Source organism: Chiloscyllium plagiosum, unplaced genomic scaffold (genome assembly GCF_037043375.1).
Source record: "Chiloscyllium plagiosum isolate Xiang-an unplaced genomic scaffold, Cpla_swu_hap1 HiC_scaffold_24, whole genome shotgun sequence".
Classification (NCBI taxonomy): Eukaryota; Metazoa; Chordata; class Chondrichthyes; order Orectolobiformes; family Hemiscylliidae; genus Chiloscyllium; species Chiloscyllium plagiosum.
In genome coordinates, this window is record NW_028270162.1 from 33,952,185 (window position 1) to 33,965,021 (window position 12,837).

General features: G+C 38.3%; 1 protein-coding gene across 3 annotated transcripts in view; it reads right to left on the reverse strand.

The window, feature by feature from the left end:
- Window positions 1-12,837, reverse strand: part of LOC122562703 (transmembrane protein 132D-like) — a 1,133,444-nt gene that overhangs the window by 41,795 nt on the left and 1,078,812 nt on the right. For all 3 annotated transcript variants that reach the window (XM_088000065.1, XM_043715795.2, XM_088000066.1), the window contains 2 exons: window positions 9,208-9,481; window positions 1,154-1,345 (listed from right to left, as the gene is read on the reverse strand). In XM_088000065.1, the coding sequence (XP_087856191.1) occupies window positions 1,154-1,345; window positions 9,208-9,481 (466 nt within the window). The remainder of the gene's footprint in view (window positions 1-1,153; window positions 1,346-9,207; window positions 9,482-12,837) is intronic.

The window sequence follows — 12,837 nt, forward strand, 5'->3', positions numbered from 1 at the left end:
TATTTCACCATCTATAAACAAATGGTAAAATACGTAACACAGTATGATTTATGGTTTTTGGAATAGGACTTGTACACTACATAAAATCTGACCAAGGCAGGAAGAGTTCATTTGGACTTTGTCAATAATATACCAGCTGCTTATTATATACCCTTCCTGATTTGAAGTCAATGGGGATGCAATCAGAAGACATGTTTAGCAGGCAGCTGAATAATATTATATATTCTACAGTATCAGCCTAAATCAAAAATACCCTTTGACTCTACCATTTCTCTCTTTCATTGTTTAAGTGCAATATCTTACAAACACTGCGTTCAACAAGATTCTTCACTCTGTCAAAAGTAAATCATTGCAAGCTCACCTCTGTCATCTTCATGGGTTTGATTTTCTATTATCAATACACAATGTTGATGTCTTATCAATGATGATATTACAGAAAAGTTGATGCTATGCATCACCCAATCACTCCTAAAATTCCTGCCACATTGACTGACCAACTGTATTCTTAATTGCTTTCATGATCCAAAATATGACTTAAAAGCAACAGTCAAATTCACACTTGATAATATTTTTGGTATCGCCATCAACCTTTCTCTCTGCTTGTGCAGAAGAAATCAATTTTTGTTTTTAAAGAATTTGATTCTAACTTCACTATTTATGGTATAATCATATCTCTTGTGACAGGCAGGTCATGAACTAAAAGCAATCACTTTAGATTCAATTCTGCAAAAATTGTAATCTCTTTCAAACTAAAAGGATCACAATCATGATTTTTGCTTCTAGTTAATTTAATGAGTACTATTGATTTCTGTTTCCTTTCCCTTGCTCTCCATTTTCATAATCTACTTTAATTTGTCCTTATTCCCCCATGGACCTTCTCTGGTTGACGTCATCACAATCATAATCCACTGCCAGAACTTTAAAAACAGCACTTTTAAACTGGCTTGGAAAAGGCTAGTGCAAGTAACCCAGGATGACGGTGTGCTCCTATTTTTACTGCCTCCTTTGCTGTGAGAACACTCCTGCTCACTGCTGGTCTCTCTGCACAATAGATAAATAGGAAAAAGTCACAATTTTTTTGAGGGAGATGATTTGAGTAGAATTAGGCTGCAAGGAAAGGAGAGAGTCTGAAACTGAAATTCGGAATGAGTACCTGCTTCAAGGTGCGAAGCTGTTCTTTTGCGGTTGTTGTTGCAATGATGACACGGTTGCTGGCAGCACTCAGTTGGAAGGAGAGGGAAAGTCCAGCTACTATTTGGATTCCAAGGTCCGTAACAGACACTTTCTCCTCAATCACCGTTATTGTCTTTTCAGCCAGGATTGAATCAGAAAGTGGTGATAGTACCTTTGAAATGAAGAAATTTCAAACTTAAACACATATTAATTCAATTTCCTACCTAGCACCAAAGCAAATTTTAATTGCCCTTTCCATTGTCTAATCACAATTACCCAAAAGTGGCAAGTTATATTCTTAACCACCACTAGTTTGCTAAATGCCTTAAAATGGCAATAGGATAATAGTGTTTACGCTGAATATTTTAACAACTGTAGTTACAAAAATGTTAACACAAAGAAGCCTTTATTCTTTACTTACAATTTGAAGCTGGACTGAGAGAGTGAACTTGAACGGTTACAAAATCTCTTAACAGTAGTAATTATGGACAGGTATTATACAGACCCATTAATGATACAGGCAAGCACTGCTCTTAAGCAAATCTAAATAATGAGTCAATTTCCTGTAGTATTGCTCATGGTCAATGAGATTATGTATTATGTTCATGGAAGGCGATGTCATTGTGAAAGGAGTGCTGCTGATAATCAGGAAAGACTCACAAAGCTTCCCAATTTACATTCAAGGTGCATGAATTGTTACCCATTCTTAATCAAACAGACAAACTCCTGGAACTGATATGAATGCAATATTGCAGCTAATAATGATTAAACATAACTGTCAGCTGTGCCCCTAACTGCGATGTGGAAGAACAATAAAGACTCCCGATATTGTGGGGACCAATGTCAGGCAGCAGAACCTGTCTTGGGATCCTTAGGTAGGACAGGCAACTCAAAATAACTAAGGCTGACATTTTTGTCAAACACACAGTAACATGAATAAGATGACCTAAGTGTATGTATAAGACATACACATAAAGCACTATTATCACAGTTGTTTGATGTTTAATTGAGTTATTATAGTAGCTGAGATTTTTTGACATTTCAGTGTTTCCCTGATGTATATGTAGGTACTTTTCAGATATCACACCCCACCCTGACTCATCACATGGTTAAATTGCTGAAACCGAGCAGAAGCTAGAAATTCTGGAGAGTCCAATGCAAAATCATAAGCAAGATGCAGCATGTGATTCTAATTCAACAAGTGAGTGACAGGATAATCTGCCAAAAAAGGAAGTTATTTGCTGGACATTGACAAAACATTTGATTCTTGCCTAAGATGAATAGAAACTAAAAATGCTATTTGTAGCTTTTTATTAGGTGACAGACATTATTCATTTCGAGAAAGAAGTTTAAAAACTGCGCAATTTACAGTGGATTCTTCAGCAGTACTGGTGTTCTTTTCAGATCAATTGAACATAACCCTAGTGGGTCCAATGCATCACGGCCATTGGAAGTGAATAAAGACTTGTTGGGGTTTTCTTTAAACAAGTTATAGTATTCTTTTGGGATTTATGCTGTGTTTTTCTGTTGATTTTCAAAAAACCACACAATGGTGTTTCAGTTTTACTGTCAGGTTATTGTCTTTGATTTTACCAGCTGCAGACTTTCAAGTTCAGATGTTGTTTAATGAGATGGACTTCGATTATACTGGATTCTGCTCATGTATTCCCTGCCAAAAGCAGAAGTTCCATTCTGTCTAATATGTTTATTCTCTCTTTTCAGGTTTTGGCATGTCCATCCCACTGGGAACCCCTGTGTATAACCTATGGGAATGTTTGTCATACCTTGGAAGATGCATACTGGAGTGCTTCTCCAGATTAATCCAAATAATGTCTTTTGCGTTGGATCCTTTGGTAATCCATGTAACTGCATTCATTCGAAGTTTCCATAGAGCGTGCAAACAACCAAGTCTAGATCATAGCTGTTGAACAAAGGGGACCACTGATCCATCCTTCTTAAAGACCCTCAGCAATCCAGACTGAGGTTGGACACCTTGAAATTTTGATTATTTAATTCCTTTATAATGCTGAATAAGAATAGATTAGACTGGTGACTGAAGGTCAAGCAGTCTATATAGCATCTTGTCAATGACAGTTGTTAAGATCCATGTGAGCTTCCTCCCACATAATTACATTGCATGCTGTCAATATTTAACTTCTTTTAATTTCCCTATACCTATCTAGTTTTTTCTTAAATGCAACTGTGCTATTTATCTTAATTACTCCATAATGAATTTAAACTTACCTTATTGAATAGAACAAAATGTTTTTTCTGAACTTCCTTCTAGATATTTTTTTTACTTGTTTCCTACATGGGGAAACATATCTATGACTCCCCTATCTAACCACAGCACAATCTCAAAGATCGATATTAAATGTCTCGGATCTTCTTTCTGAAGAAATGAGATTAAACATAATGAGTTATTTTTGATAACTGTATGCTTTCAACACCAACATCTAACTGGTGCTTTATTTTCCCCTTTCACGAATGTCCCAATATCTGTTATTTTTGTGACAATACTATGGCTTTTAGAGGTGTATTTTGTCCTTTTATTTTATGAAGAAAAATTGAGACAGAGGTACTGAGTGGTCTGCTGTAATCCAATAATGTAAATGGCTGGCAAGGCCTTGGGGACTTTTTAAAAATTGGAACAATAGAAGCATCCTGAATGGGTGGGATAAGGCTCCCACAGAACCAGAATTTTTAGTTGTAGCTTTCAGCGGTTGCTGGGGTCTTGAAGCTGAATGTAGAAGCGCTTTTTCCTCTTTCTGTTACAGCTAAAAGCTGGAGTTCTCTTCCTGCTGCTAGAATTGTAAGCAAGACAATCTATTTTATTGAATTTGCCTTTCCCAAGGGTGTGTTTATGGGATGTTACTATATTGGAATAGATAATTAGTTGTAGTTACCTATAAATAAAGTTTTAAATATATTTTAATAAAGTTACAGTTAAGCCGATTCTTTCCTTTTCTTTTTATTTTGTCTGTATTTTTACTGTGGTGTAAATACAAAATGTGGTTTGCTTAGAGCCAAACAGTTTGACCAATTGAATTACATTTGGAATGCAACACCCTACACTTACTTTTAAAATAAGAAAAAAAAGTTAGAATCTAACCTATCTTCTTAATATATTTTGAGGGGGTTTGGTCTGCTCCATAACATTTTGCAATGTCAGAGTATAGTGCTCAGTTTTGGTTCTAAGTATGATCTAAACACAGTTCTATGTAAGTTTTTTAAAAATCTACTTCTCAATACTATATTTCTAGAAATGGATCCCAGTACTTCTCCCAGGTCATATTCTCAGCAATTCTCCAACTTTCCCTAAGCCTGGTTCCTACAACTCTGTAACATGGAACATAGAACATCACCACGCAGTAACGTTGCCTCTGTTTGTCCTTGTTAATAGCAAAGTCCTTATATATAGTTGATATTGGTTAATTGAACTTTTCACACTTCCCAACCTCCTGTCTAAATGCCAAATTGTCCTCCTACTTCCTACGAATTCCCATTTACCTGTTACTGCATCCTCCCAAATTTACTTTGGTTCCCCGTATCATAAGGCATTACATTTGAATTCCTCTGCCTATCTAGGATTTGTCCACTAACAGTCACACTCTATCTCTGCACTAGCCTCACAACCTGGCAATTATTTCCATTAGCTCACTACTTTCAATCAGGGTGCACTAAAGCTGCTGAGTTTGATCTCAGACATGGAGGTGCAATTCATTTCTATGCAGGCAGCCTTACATTTCCACATCCTGGAACTTTGGTGGGGAAATGTGAGGTTATGCACTTTGGTAGTGAGGCTAAGAAAAAGCAGAATATCTTTCAAAAGGTGTGAATTTTTTTTTAAATGGTGATGGTGTTCAGAATGACTTGGAAGTACTCATATACAGAATGCAGAAAGTTAACAGGCAGGTACAACAAGCACTTAGAAAGGCAAATGGCAAGTTGGCCTTCATTACAAGTGGAAAAGAAGTACAAAATAAAGGTATCTTCCTATGATTGTGTCGGACTTTGGCTATTAGAAAGGATGGATTGCTGTGGAGGATTCATAATGAAAGTCCACTAGATAGTTTCCTGAGATGACAAGGTTATGTTCTGATGAGAAGTTGAGTAGAATGTGCCTACATTCTGGAGTTCAGAAGAATTACAGGCAATCGCATTGAAACATAAAAGTTTCTAAAGGGGCTTCAAAGTGTAGACAATGAAAAGTTATTTTTGGAGGTACAAGAATCTAAAACAGCACAATGTCAAGATATGTGTATGATCATTTAGGATTGATATGAATATTACTTTCTTCGTTCACAGTGTTGTGGACCTTCGAAATTTTCGAGCCAGAGGGTTATGATGCTCCATTGTTGAATACATTTAATACTGAGATAGAGTTTTCATCTCAGGAATCACGGGATATTGGCTGTGGTAATGAAATTAGATGAGGTCATTTTGACTGCTACAGCAAGCTCAAAGGTCCTGTTTCTACTCCTTGTGTTCTTATGGTCCTGAGAAGGGAACTCTTTGTTTGTCTCATTCTAATTACATATAGGTCTGCCTCAAACAGTTAGAAATTTACATATGTTTACAGTATGGAGAAGGTACAAAACTGTATTCTCGAGACATTTAACTTACAGAAAGAAAAGGCTCTGGTTGTGCAACATATACATTCTTATAATGCAATTTTGATGCTATGCTGATCCTATAGTCTAGTGTAATTTTCCGCCTCTGTACTTTTGATGTGAGTTCTCACGTGGTGACAGTGATTAATGGAAAAGGAACTCAGCTTTTGATAGGTTGCACATACATAATTTTACCATATGTGCTCTTTAAAAACAGACGCAGAAAATGTCCATGAGATGTCAATCCCAAGTGATGTGAGACTCCTTCATCTGTGCAGTGCTGCTCAACGTCATTGCAGCCCAGGTCAGTTGACTGATGCGGTAAGGTCGGACTGTGTGCACAGCACAATTGCTTCACACTGATGCTAACTTTTCACCTTTAGAAAATGACCCATCAGGAATCGGTCAATAACTTACACTGACGTAGCAGTCTCCTTTTGAAAGATGTATTTGCGGCATATTGGGGGATTGGAACGTGGGTGTTTACTTTGTCTCTGGCTAGTCTGGACTGCTCCTAGATGCTAAACTCAATATACAGTAATTGGAAAGTGCTCAATATCTTTCATCCTGTTTGGCCCTCACTTTTGAACATATGAAAAAAATTCAAAATAAACATGATGTGCTGACCAATTCTTGAAATACTAGAATGACTAAGGGTATGGCAAGACAAGAGTTTCTTCAGGATTTGGACAGAGCTTAGTTATTCAAATTCTGCAAGATGTCACATCTTACTTTTCCTTTCGAAGTACATTTTATTTTATAAAAGAACACTATCTATGTACAGTGCTATTATAAATCCTGGTATAAATAAGAGGACTTACAGAGTGAAAATAAGATAAGTGAAATGCATTTTGTTCGCCAATATATTATTTATAATTAGCTTTTGTTCTCCACCTTTAAAATAGTTTCGAGCTTCAGTTCAATGTGACCCGACCTTATAAATGTTGCATTGGATACACAATGGTTGCACTTTGCAACTGTCACTAACAGTTTGAGTGAGATTCCTTTAGGAGCTTAGTTGAGACATTCAATAAGAGAAATGCCAACAGCCTTTGCTGTTTATAAGCAATCCCTCAGGAATGTACTCACTGCATTTCCTGCAAAAGACGGATTGATGTAAAGCTATTTTTCCTGCAGAATGGACCCATTAATTCTGAACCAGTATTTAAAAGCTCTGAAATGCCAGTTTTCTCTCACAGACTTAGTGGTGTGTTGAACAATTCTTTTTGTGTGGTCCTGGCTGACTTACCCGGCAGATATATCACTTCACAAACATAACCCTAAATTCCCTGTTGGCCTGGAGGCAGAGAGAGTAATATTCTGTAGAAATGTCATTCAACATTGTTTGTTTTAATCTTTAAGGCCAGAAGAGTTCCCGTGACTAGTGGTTTCAATGCCATCAGATATATGTCATAAATCATCTCTAACACAACATTGCACCATGGCTTTGAGATGAATGCTGAGATTTGGAAATTCAGCTTGACATTAATAAGTTGTTGTAAGTTTAGCTTTCCCAACGAATCTTCCACAATAATCCTTTCAACAATATGGTTAGAATATTTAAGTCAGATCAATGAGATACTGCTGGTCTACATGCAGACGTTACAATTTGGCTGAATAGAAACAATGGGAAATGTAAAGTGAATTAAAAGAAATGATTATTCTTTTGTCTATTGTCAAGTGGGAGGCAAGCTGACTTGCTGCCACGCTTCTGCAAATGTTGATCTACAGTAGACCACCAGTAAGGGAAAAGCAGCTAATCATGATAGCTCTTTAATCGAGATTTCCTCCTTCACTTTTGGGAAGTGATTTCTGACAAGTGCACATTCTCATCACTGTGAAAATTATTAGGAAATTCATACATTCTAAAGCATGTGTATACCATTTCAGAAGGACTGAACCAAGCAAATTTTCATGGACATACTTCCTATACCAAGAGCAATTTTTAACTTGTGTGTAGAATTGTAAGTAAAAAAGTACCATGCCGGTTGGTGGTATAATGAATTAGAATGACACGTTTGACTTATTTAATCATAATTATTAAATATTAGACATAATTTTTCAATTGAATTGAAGACAAAAATAAAATGTACTGAAAATCTAGAATAAAGTTTTCCACTGTGAACTTCTGCTTTATCTCAGATAACCATCTATGTTAATGTTCTTCATGGAAGGTGTCGATAGGTGTAAAATCTGACAGTGCTGTACTCTAATAAAACAATATAAAGGTATGGTGAAGGCACCATAGTCCTACTGGACTAGAGGGCCGCTCCCTCATTACAGGGAGTCGAGTGGTGGTGATATAACTTGAGAATCACGACACGTCAAGTTGAGGGGAGAGGTTGAGACAGAGAGTCCTTCAGGGTAACTTCAGCCAGTGTGGGGATTGAACCCATGCTGTTGGAGTCACTTTGGAATACAAATCAGCAGTCCAACCAACTGAACTAACTGACCCCCTAAGGCAGTGTACATCATCACAGGAAGTGATATAATGTCACATGATCTTGCTCTCTCTTGCAGCCATGCAGCAAGATGATGCCACACAAAGTTGTTTCTTAAACATGTTCTCCGTTCCTGAACAGCCTCCGTAAAAGTTCTTTGGCAGCACAAGACCAAGAATGTTGGAGGAGGCAGTGGGCATTAAGTTCAACATTTTGGCATAAATCGAAACTTAGATGAATAAACCTCAACTGATCAATGATCAGTTGGAATTTGAAAACTAATTGATTTTGACTCAAACAATTAAAGACTGGGCTGCTAGATATTATACACCATATTGAAAGAAAATGTTCCATCTTAGAGAAGGCAACAATCTGTCAGGACCCTCTTCCATTCAAACACACTCAGTGGATGGCACCTTCTTTCCTGGGCAATTGACAATAGCCTTCTGGGAGACATTCCCAGCAGCAAGGCACAGAAATGATTGAACAAAACTGCTGAAACAGTTGAAAGAAAAATAGCAACTGTAAATTAATTTGCTGTTAATTCACCTGTGAAAACGTAGCTGAATGTTGTACAACCTTTTAGTCATTCCGACAACTCGTTAGCTAATACAAATGAAAATGAAATTGCACTGCTTAAAAAAAAGCAACAGATTTACTCAGTTAATCTAATCGAACTGACCTTTTTACAATTGGTGTGCTATCATTCAGCGACTAGCTAATTATTATTCTTTGGGAGTTGTCAGTTACCACTCAGGAATCACGTGCCTATGCAACAACGTAAAGGGCAATGTTTAGAATACATTAATGCCTTGTTCAGCAGCAGATTCCACAGATTACCTTGATCTTTCTCAGAGAAGCTCCTCTGTTACAAACTGTAGCTGCTTTAGAAGCAGCATACTCCAGAGGGCAGGCAGGAGCAGCCCAAGGCTCAGTTATACTGAATAGTTAATACATCTACTCAGAGAGGCAGAACATACCTGAATTGTGGCCATTCCAAGTTCCTGCCCACTCAGGATCCTTCCATTCTCCAGCTTGGCAATGTGTGGGTTGTCCATTTTCAGGAAGTCGGTTACCAGCTCTGTGATGTCCACCTGCCAGTCATTGCCTAACATGTAGGCTAGCTGCCCACCTGGGTCCAAGGTTTCTGCTACAAACTGCGTAAGGACCCTCACTGTAGCACGTTGGTACTGAAGAGTACATCCTCTCCCTTTTTTGTCATCGTCATCCTCATCATCACTGTCTCGTGTTGGCCTACCAAAAGACATTGACATAATTTTTCCTGGCTTGCAGCCATCCAATACACAGCCACGTACATATTCAAAAGGTAGTACTTACAGGACAGTTGGTAGCTGCAATGATTCACTCACAAGCATTGAACACTTGTCTTTACCAATGAGAAAGCTCAGAATTCTTGGTGAAATATTTCATTGGCAACTGATTAAACGACGCCACGGGAAATGTGTGATGTACTTGGTACGCAGTTACTTAATCAATCACTATCTAGCCACTCTCAAAAGTATTCAATGCACATAAACACCACAGCATATTTTGAACCAGAATGGACAATATTTCGTCTTAAGTCTTTTCAGAATTATCATCAATAAAACCATCTTGGAATGAATTCATAGTGATACTGGGGAAAATTTAAAAAAATGCAATTTATTGTACAGATTTAGTACAAGATTGTTTGGTCTGCTTAAGGACAGGGTGTAAAAGCAGTATGGGATATATATAAATAAAAATGGTTAATTTCAGTTTCTGCTGGTTGATTTGTTTTCCTTATTTATCTATGGAAACAGGCCCTTTTACAGGGTTTTTCTTAGACATGTCAAGATGAGGAGTATTATTAATGGGAAATGATACCATACAACCCCAGATGAGATACTTGAGACCTACACCTTCTTTATTTTACTCAGAAACAAGCATCAAGATGCATTGCAACTTCATAAAAATACATCTCACTGTATTAACATGATTCAACATATTACACCAATCACCTTCCTGATCTGCACTACCTCACCAATATAGTAGGAAATTACTAACTGTGTGACAATGCTCAAAAGGAAGCAAGTTAGATTTAATTTCAGGTCAAGTAATGGAAAGGCTTAGGCAATGAATTTTCCAGTCTCTGCCTGTTATTTTTGTTCCAAGTCAAGATGACGTGTGGCTTGAAGGGGAACTTGCAGGTATGGGTGATTCCATCCAATGTGCTGTCCTTGTCTTTCAAGGTGGCAGAGATTGCAGGTTTGGAAGATGTTGCTGGAGAGCTGCAGTGCATCTTGTAGTTACTACACACTGATGACAACGTGCATCAGTGGAGAATGCAGTGAAGTTTGAAGGTAGTGGATTGGTGGAATTAGGTTGTTTTACCCTAGAGTCTAGCTTCTTGAATATACTCAAATGGAGAAAATTGCAACACAATAACAACATAAAACAAAGAACAGTGGATGCTGGAAATCTGAAACAAAAACAGAAATGGCAGGAGAAATTCAGTATGTCTAGCAGCACCTATGGAGAGAGAATAAAGTTAATGTTTTGAGTCCAGTGACCCCTCAGTATTTCATCACAATCCTGACCTGTGCCTTGTAGATGGTGAACAGGCTTTGGGGAGTCAGGAGGTGAGTCACTTACCAAAGGATTCCTAGCCTCTGACTTGATCTCATAGCCATAGTATGCATATGGCTTCTCCAGATCAATTTCTAGTTGCTAGTCAGGGATGCAGCATTAACAATGCCATTGAATATCAAGGGGACATGGTCAGGCACTTGTATCATGTGAATTTTTCTTGCCACTTGTCAGCTCAAGGCTGGATATTGTCCAGATCTTGCTGCATTTGGACATGGACTGCTACAATATGTGAGTCATGAATGATGCCGGACTTTGTGCAATCATTAGCAAACATCCCTTTTTCTGACTTTATGATGGAGGGAAGGTCATTGATGAAGCAGTTGAGGATGTTTGGACCTAGGACACAGTGGCACAGTGCAATATGGGCGGCACGGTGGCACAGTGGTTAGCACTGCTGCCTCACAGCGCCAGAGACCCAGGTTGAATTCCCGTCTCAGGCGACTGACTGTGTGGAGTTTACACGTTCTCCCCGTGTCTGCGTGGGTTTCCTCCGGGTGCTCTGGTTTCCTCCCGCAGTCCAAAGATGTGCAGGTCAGGTGAATTGGCCATGCTAAATTGCCCATAGTGTTAGGTAAGGAGTAAATGTAGGGGTATGGGTGGGTTGCGCTTCGGCGGGTCGGTGTGGACTTGTTGGGCCGAAGGGCCTGTTTCCACACTGTAATGTAATCTAATGACACACCCCTGAGGAACTCCTGCAGAGATGCCCTTAAGCTGAGGTGACTGACCTCCAGCAACCGTAACAATCTTCCTATTGACCAGGTATGACTCCAACCAGTGCAGAGTTTTCCCCCTGATTTCTGCTGATGTCAGTTTTGCTAGGGGTCCTTCATGCAATACTTAGCAAAATGTTAGTGTGTAGGTACCAAATTTAACTCAGAAATTTAATAGAATGTTATTGTTTACCGTGAGAGGAACTGAAATCAAAAGTAGGAAGGTCATGCTTCAGTAACACAGCCCATTAGTGAGAATGCATCTGCAGTCTCGTGGACAATATTGTTCACTTTATTCATGAAAGGTTTAAATGCACTGGAGATGGTTCTGAGAAGATTTACTGGCTCATACAGGGAGTGGGGAGGTTATCTTAGAAGGAAATGAAGGACAGGTTAAGCTTGTATTCCTTGGTATTTAGATGAGTAAGTGTCAATTTTATTGAAACATAAAAGATCCTGAAGGATCATGACAGGGTAGAAGTGGAGAGGATACTTCCTCTTCTGGGAGAATCTAGAGTTGGGATCATTGCTTGAACATCAGGCATCACCCATTTCAAACAGGGGTTAGGTAAAATTATTTTTCTTAGGGGGTCATGAGTCTTTGGAATTCTTTCTTGAAAGGTGTGGAAATAGAGTCCTTGAGTGTTAATAAGGTAGTGGCATATCTTGTTCAGCAAAGGATTGAAAGGGTGGGTGGCAATGTGGATTTGATCTTATTGAATGTGAGAGCACCTTGAAAGGCTGAATGGCCCGCTAGTTCCAAATTCTAATTTGATCTTTGTGTGCTCAGAAAGCATCAGTGAAAAAAATCCTATTCTATTGTTAGTGATTCTTTCTCTCAGCATCATTATTCACTTATAAATGTTATTATTATTCTTTCAGTGCTTACTCGGTAATGAAATTACAGCTGGATATTTTAGGTCTCTTTACTTCAAAATCATAGTTAGAATCAGAGATTTATACAGCATGGACAGAGGTTAGTTGATGCTTGATGCCCGAGTCAGCTGCTTGAAAAATCTATTCAAGTATTCCATTCCCTCAACCCCAACTCATAGTCTCAATGTTACAAAATATCGGACTAAAAATACAAAAAGACCTATTTTTATTTCCAGTTCTCCTTCTCTCTATACTGAAAACCTCAGTGCAACATCTCAATGGGCTGCATAGTACAATTCCACTTTATTGTGTAGGCCTGTCCATGCTGACATTCTTGAGCAACTTTAGGTGATCAGGCCTGTCTCGCTCTGATTTGTAACAACACTTAGTGGC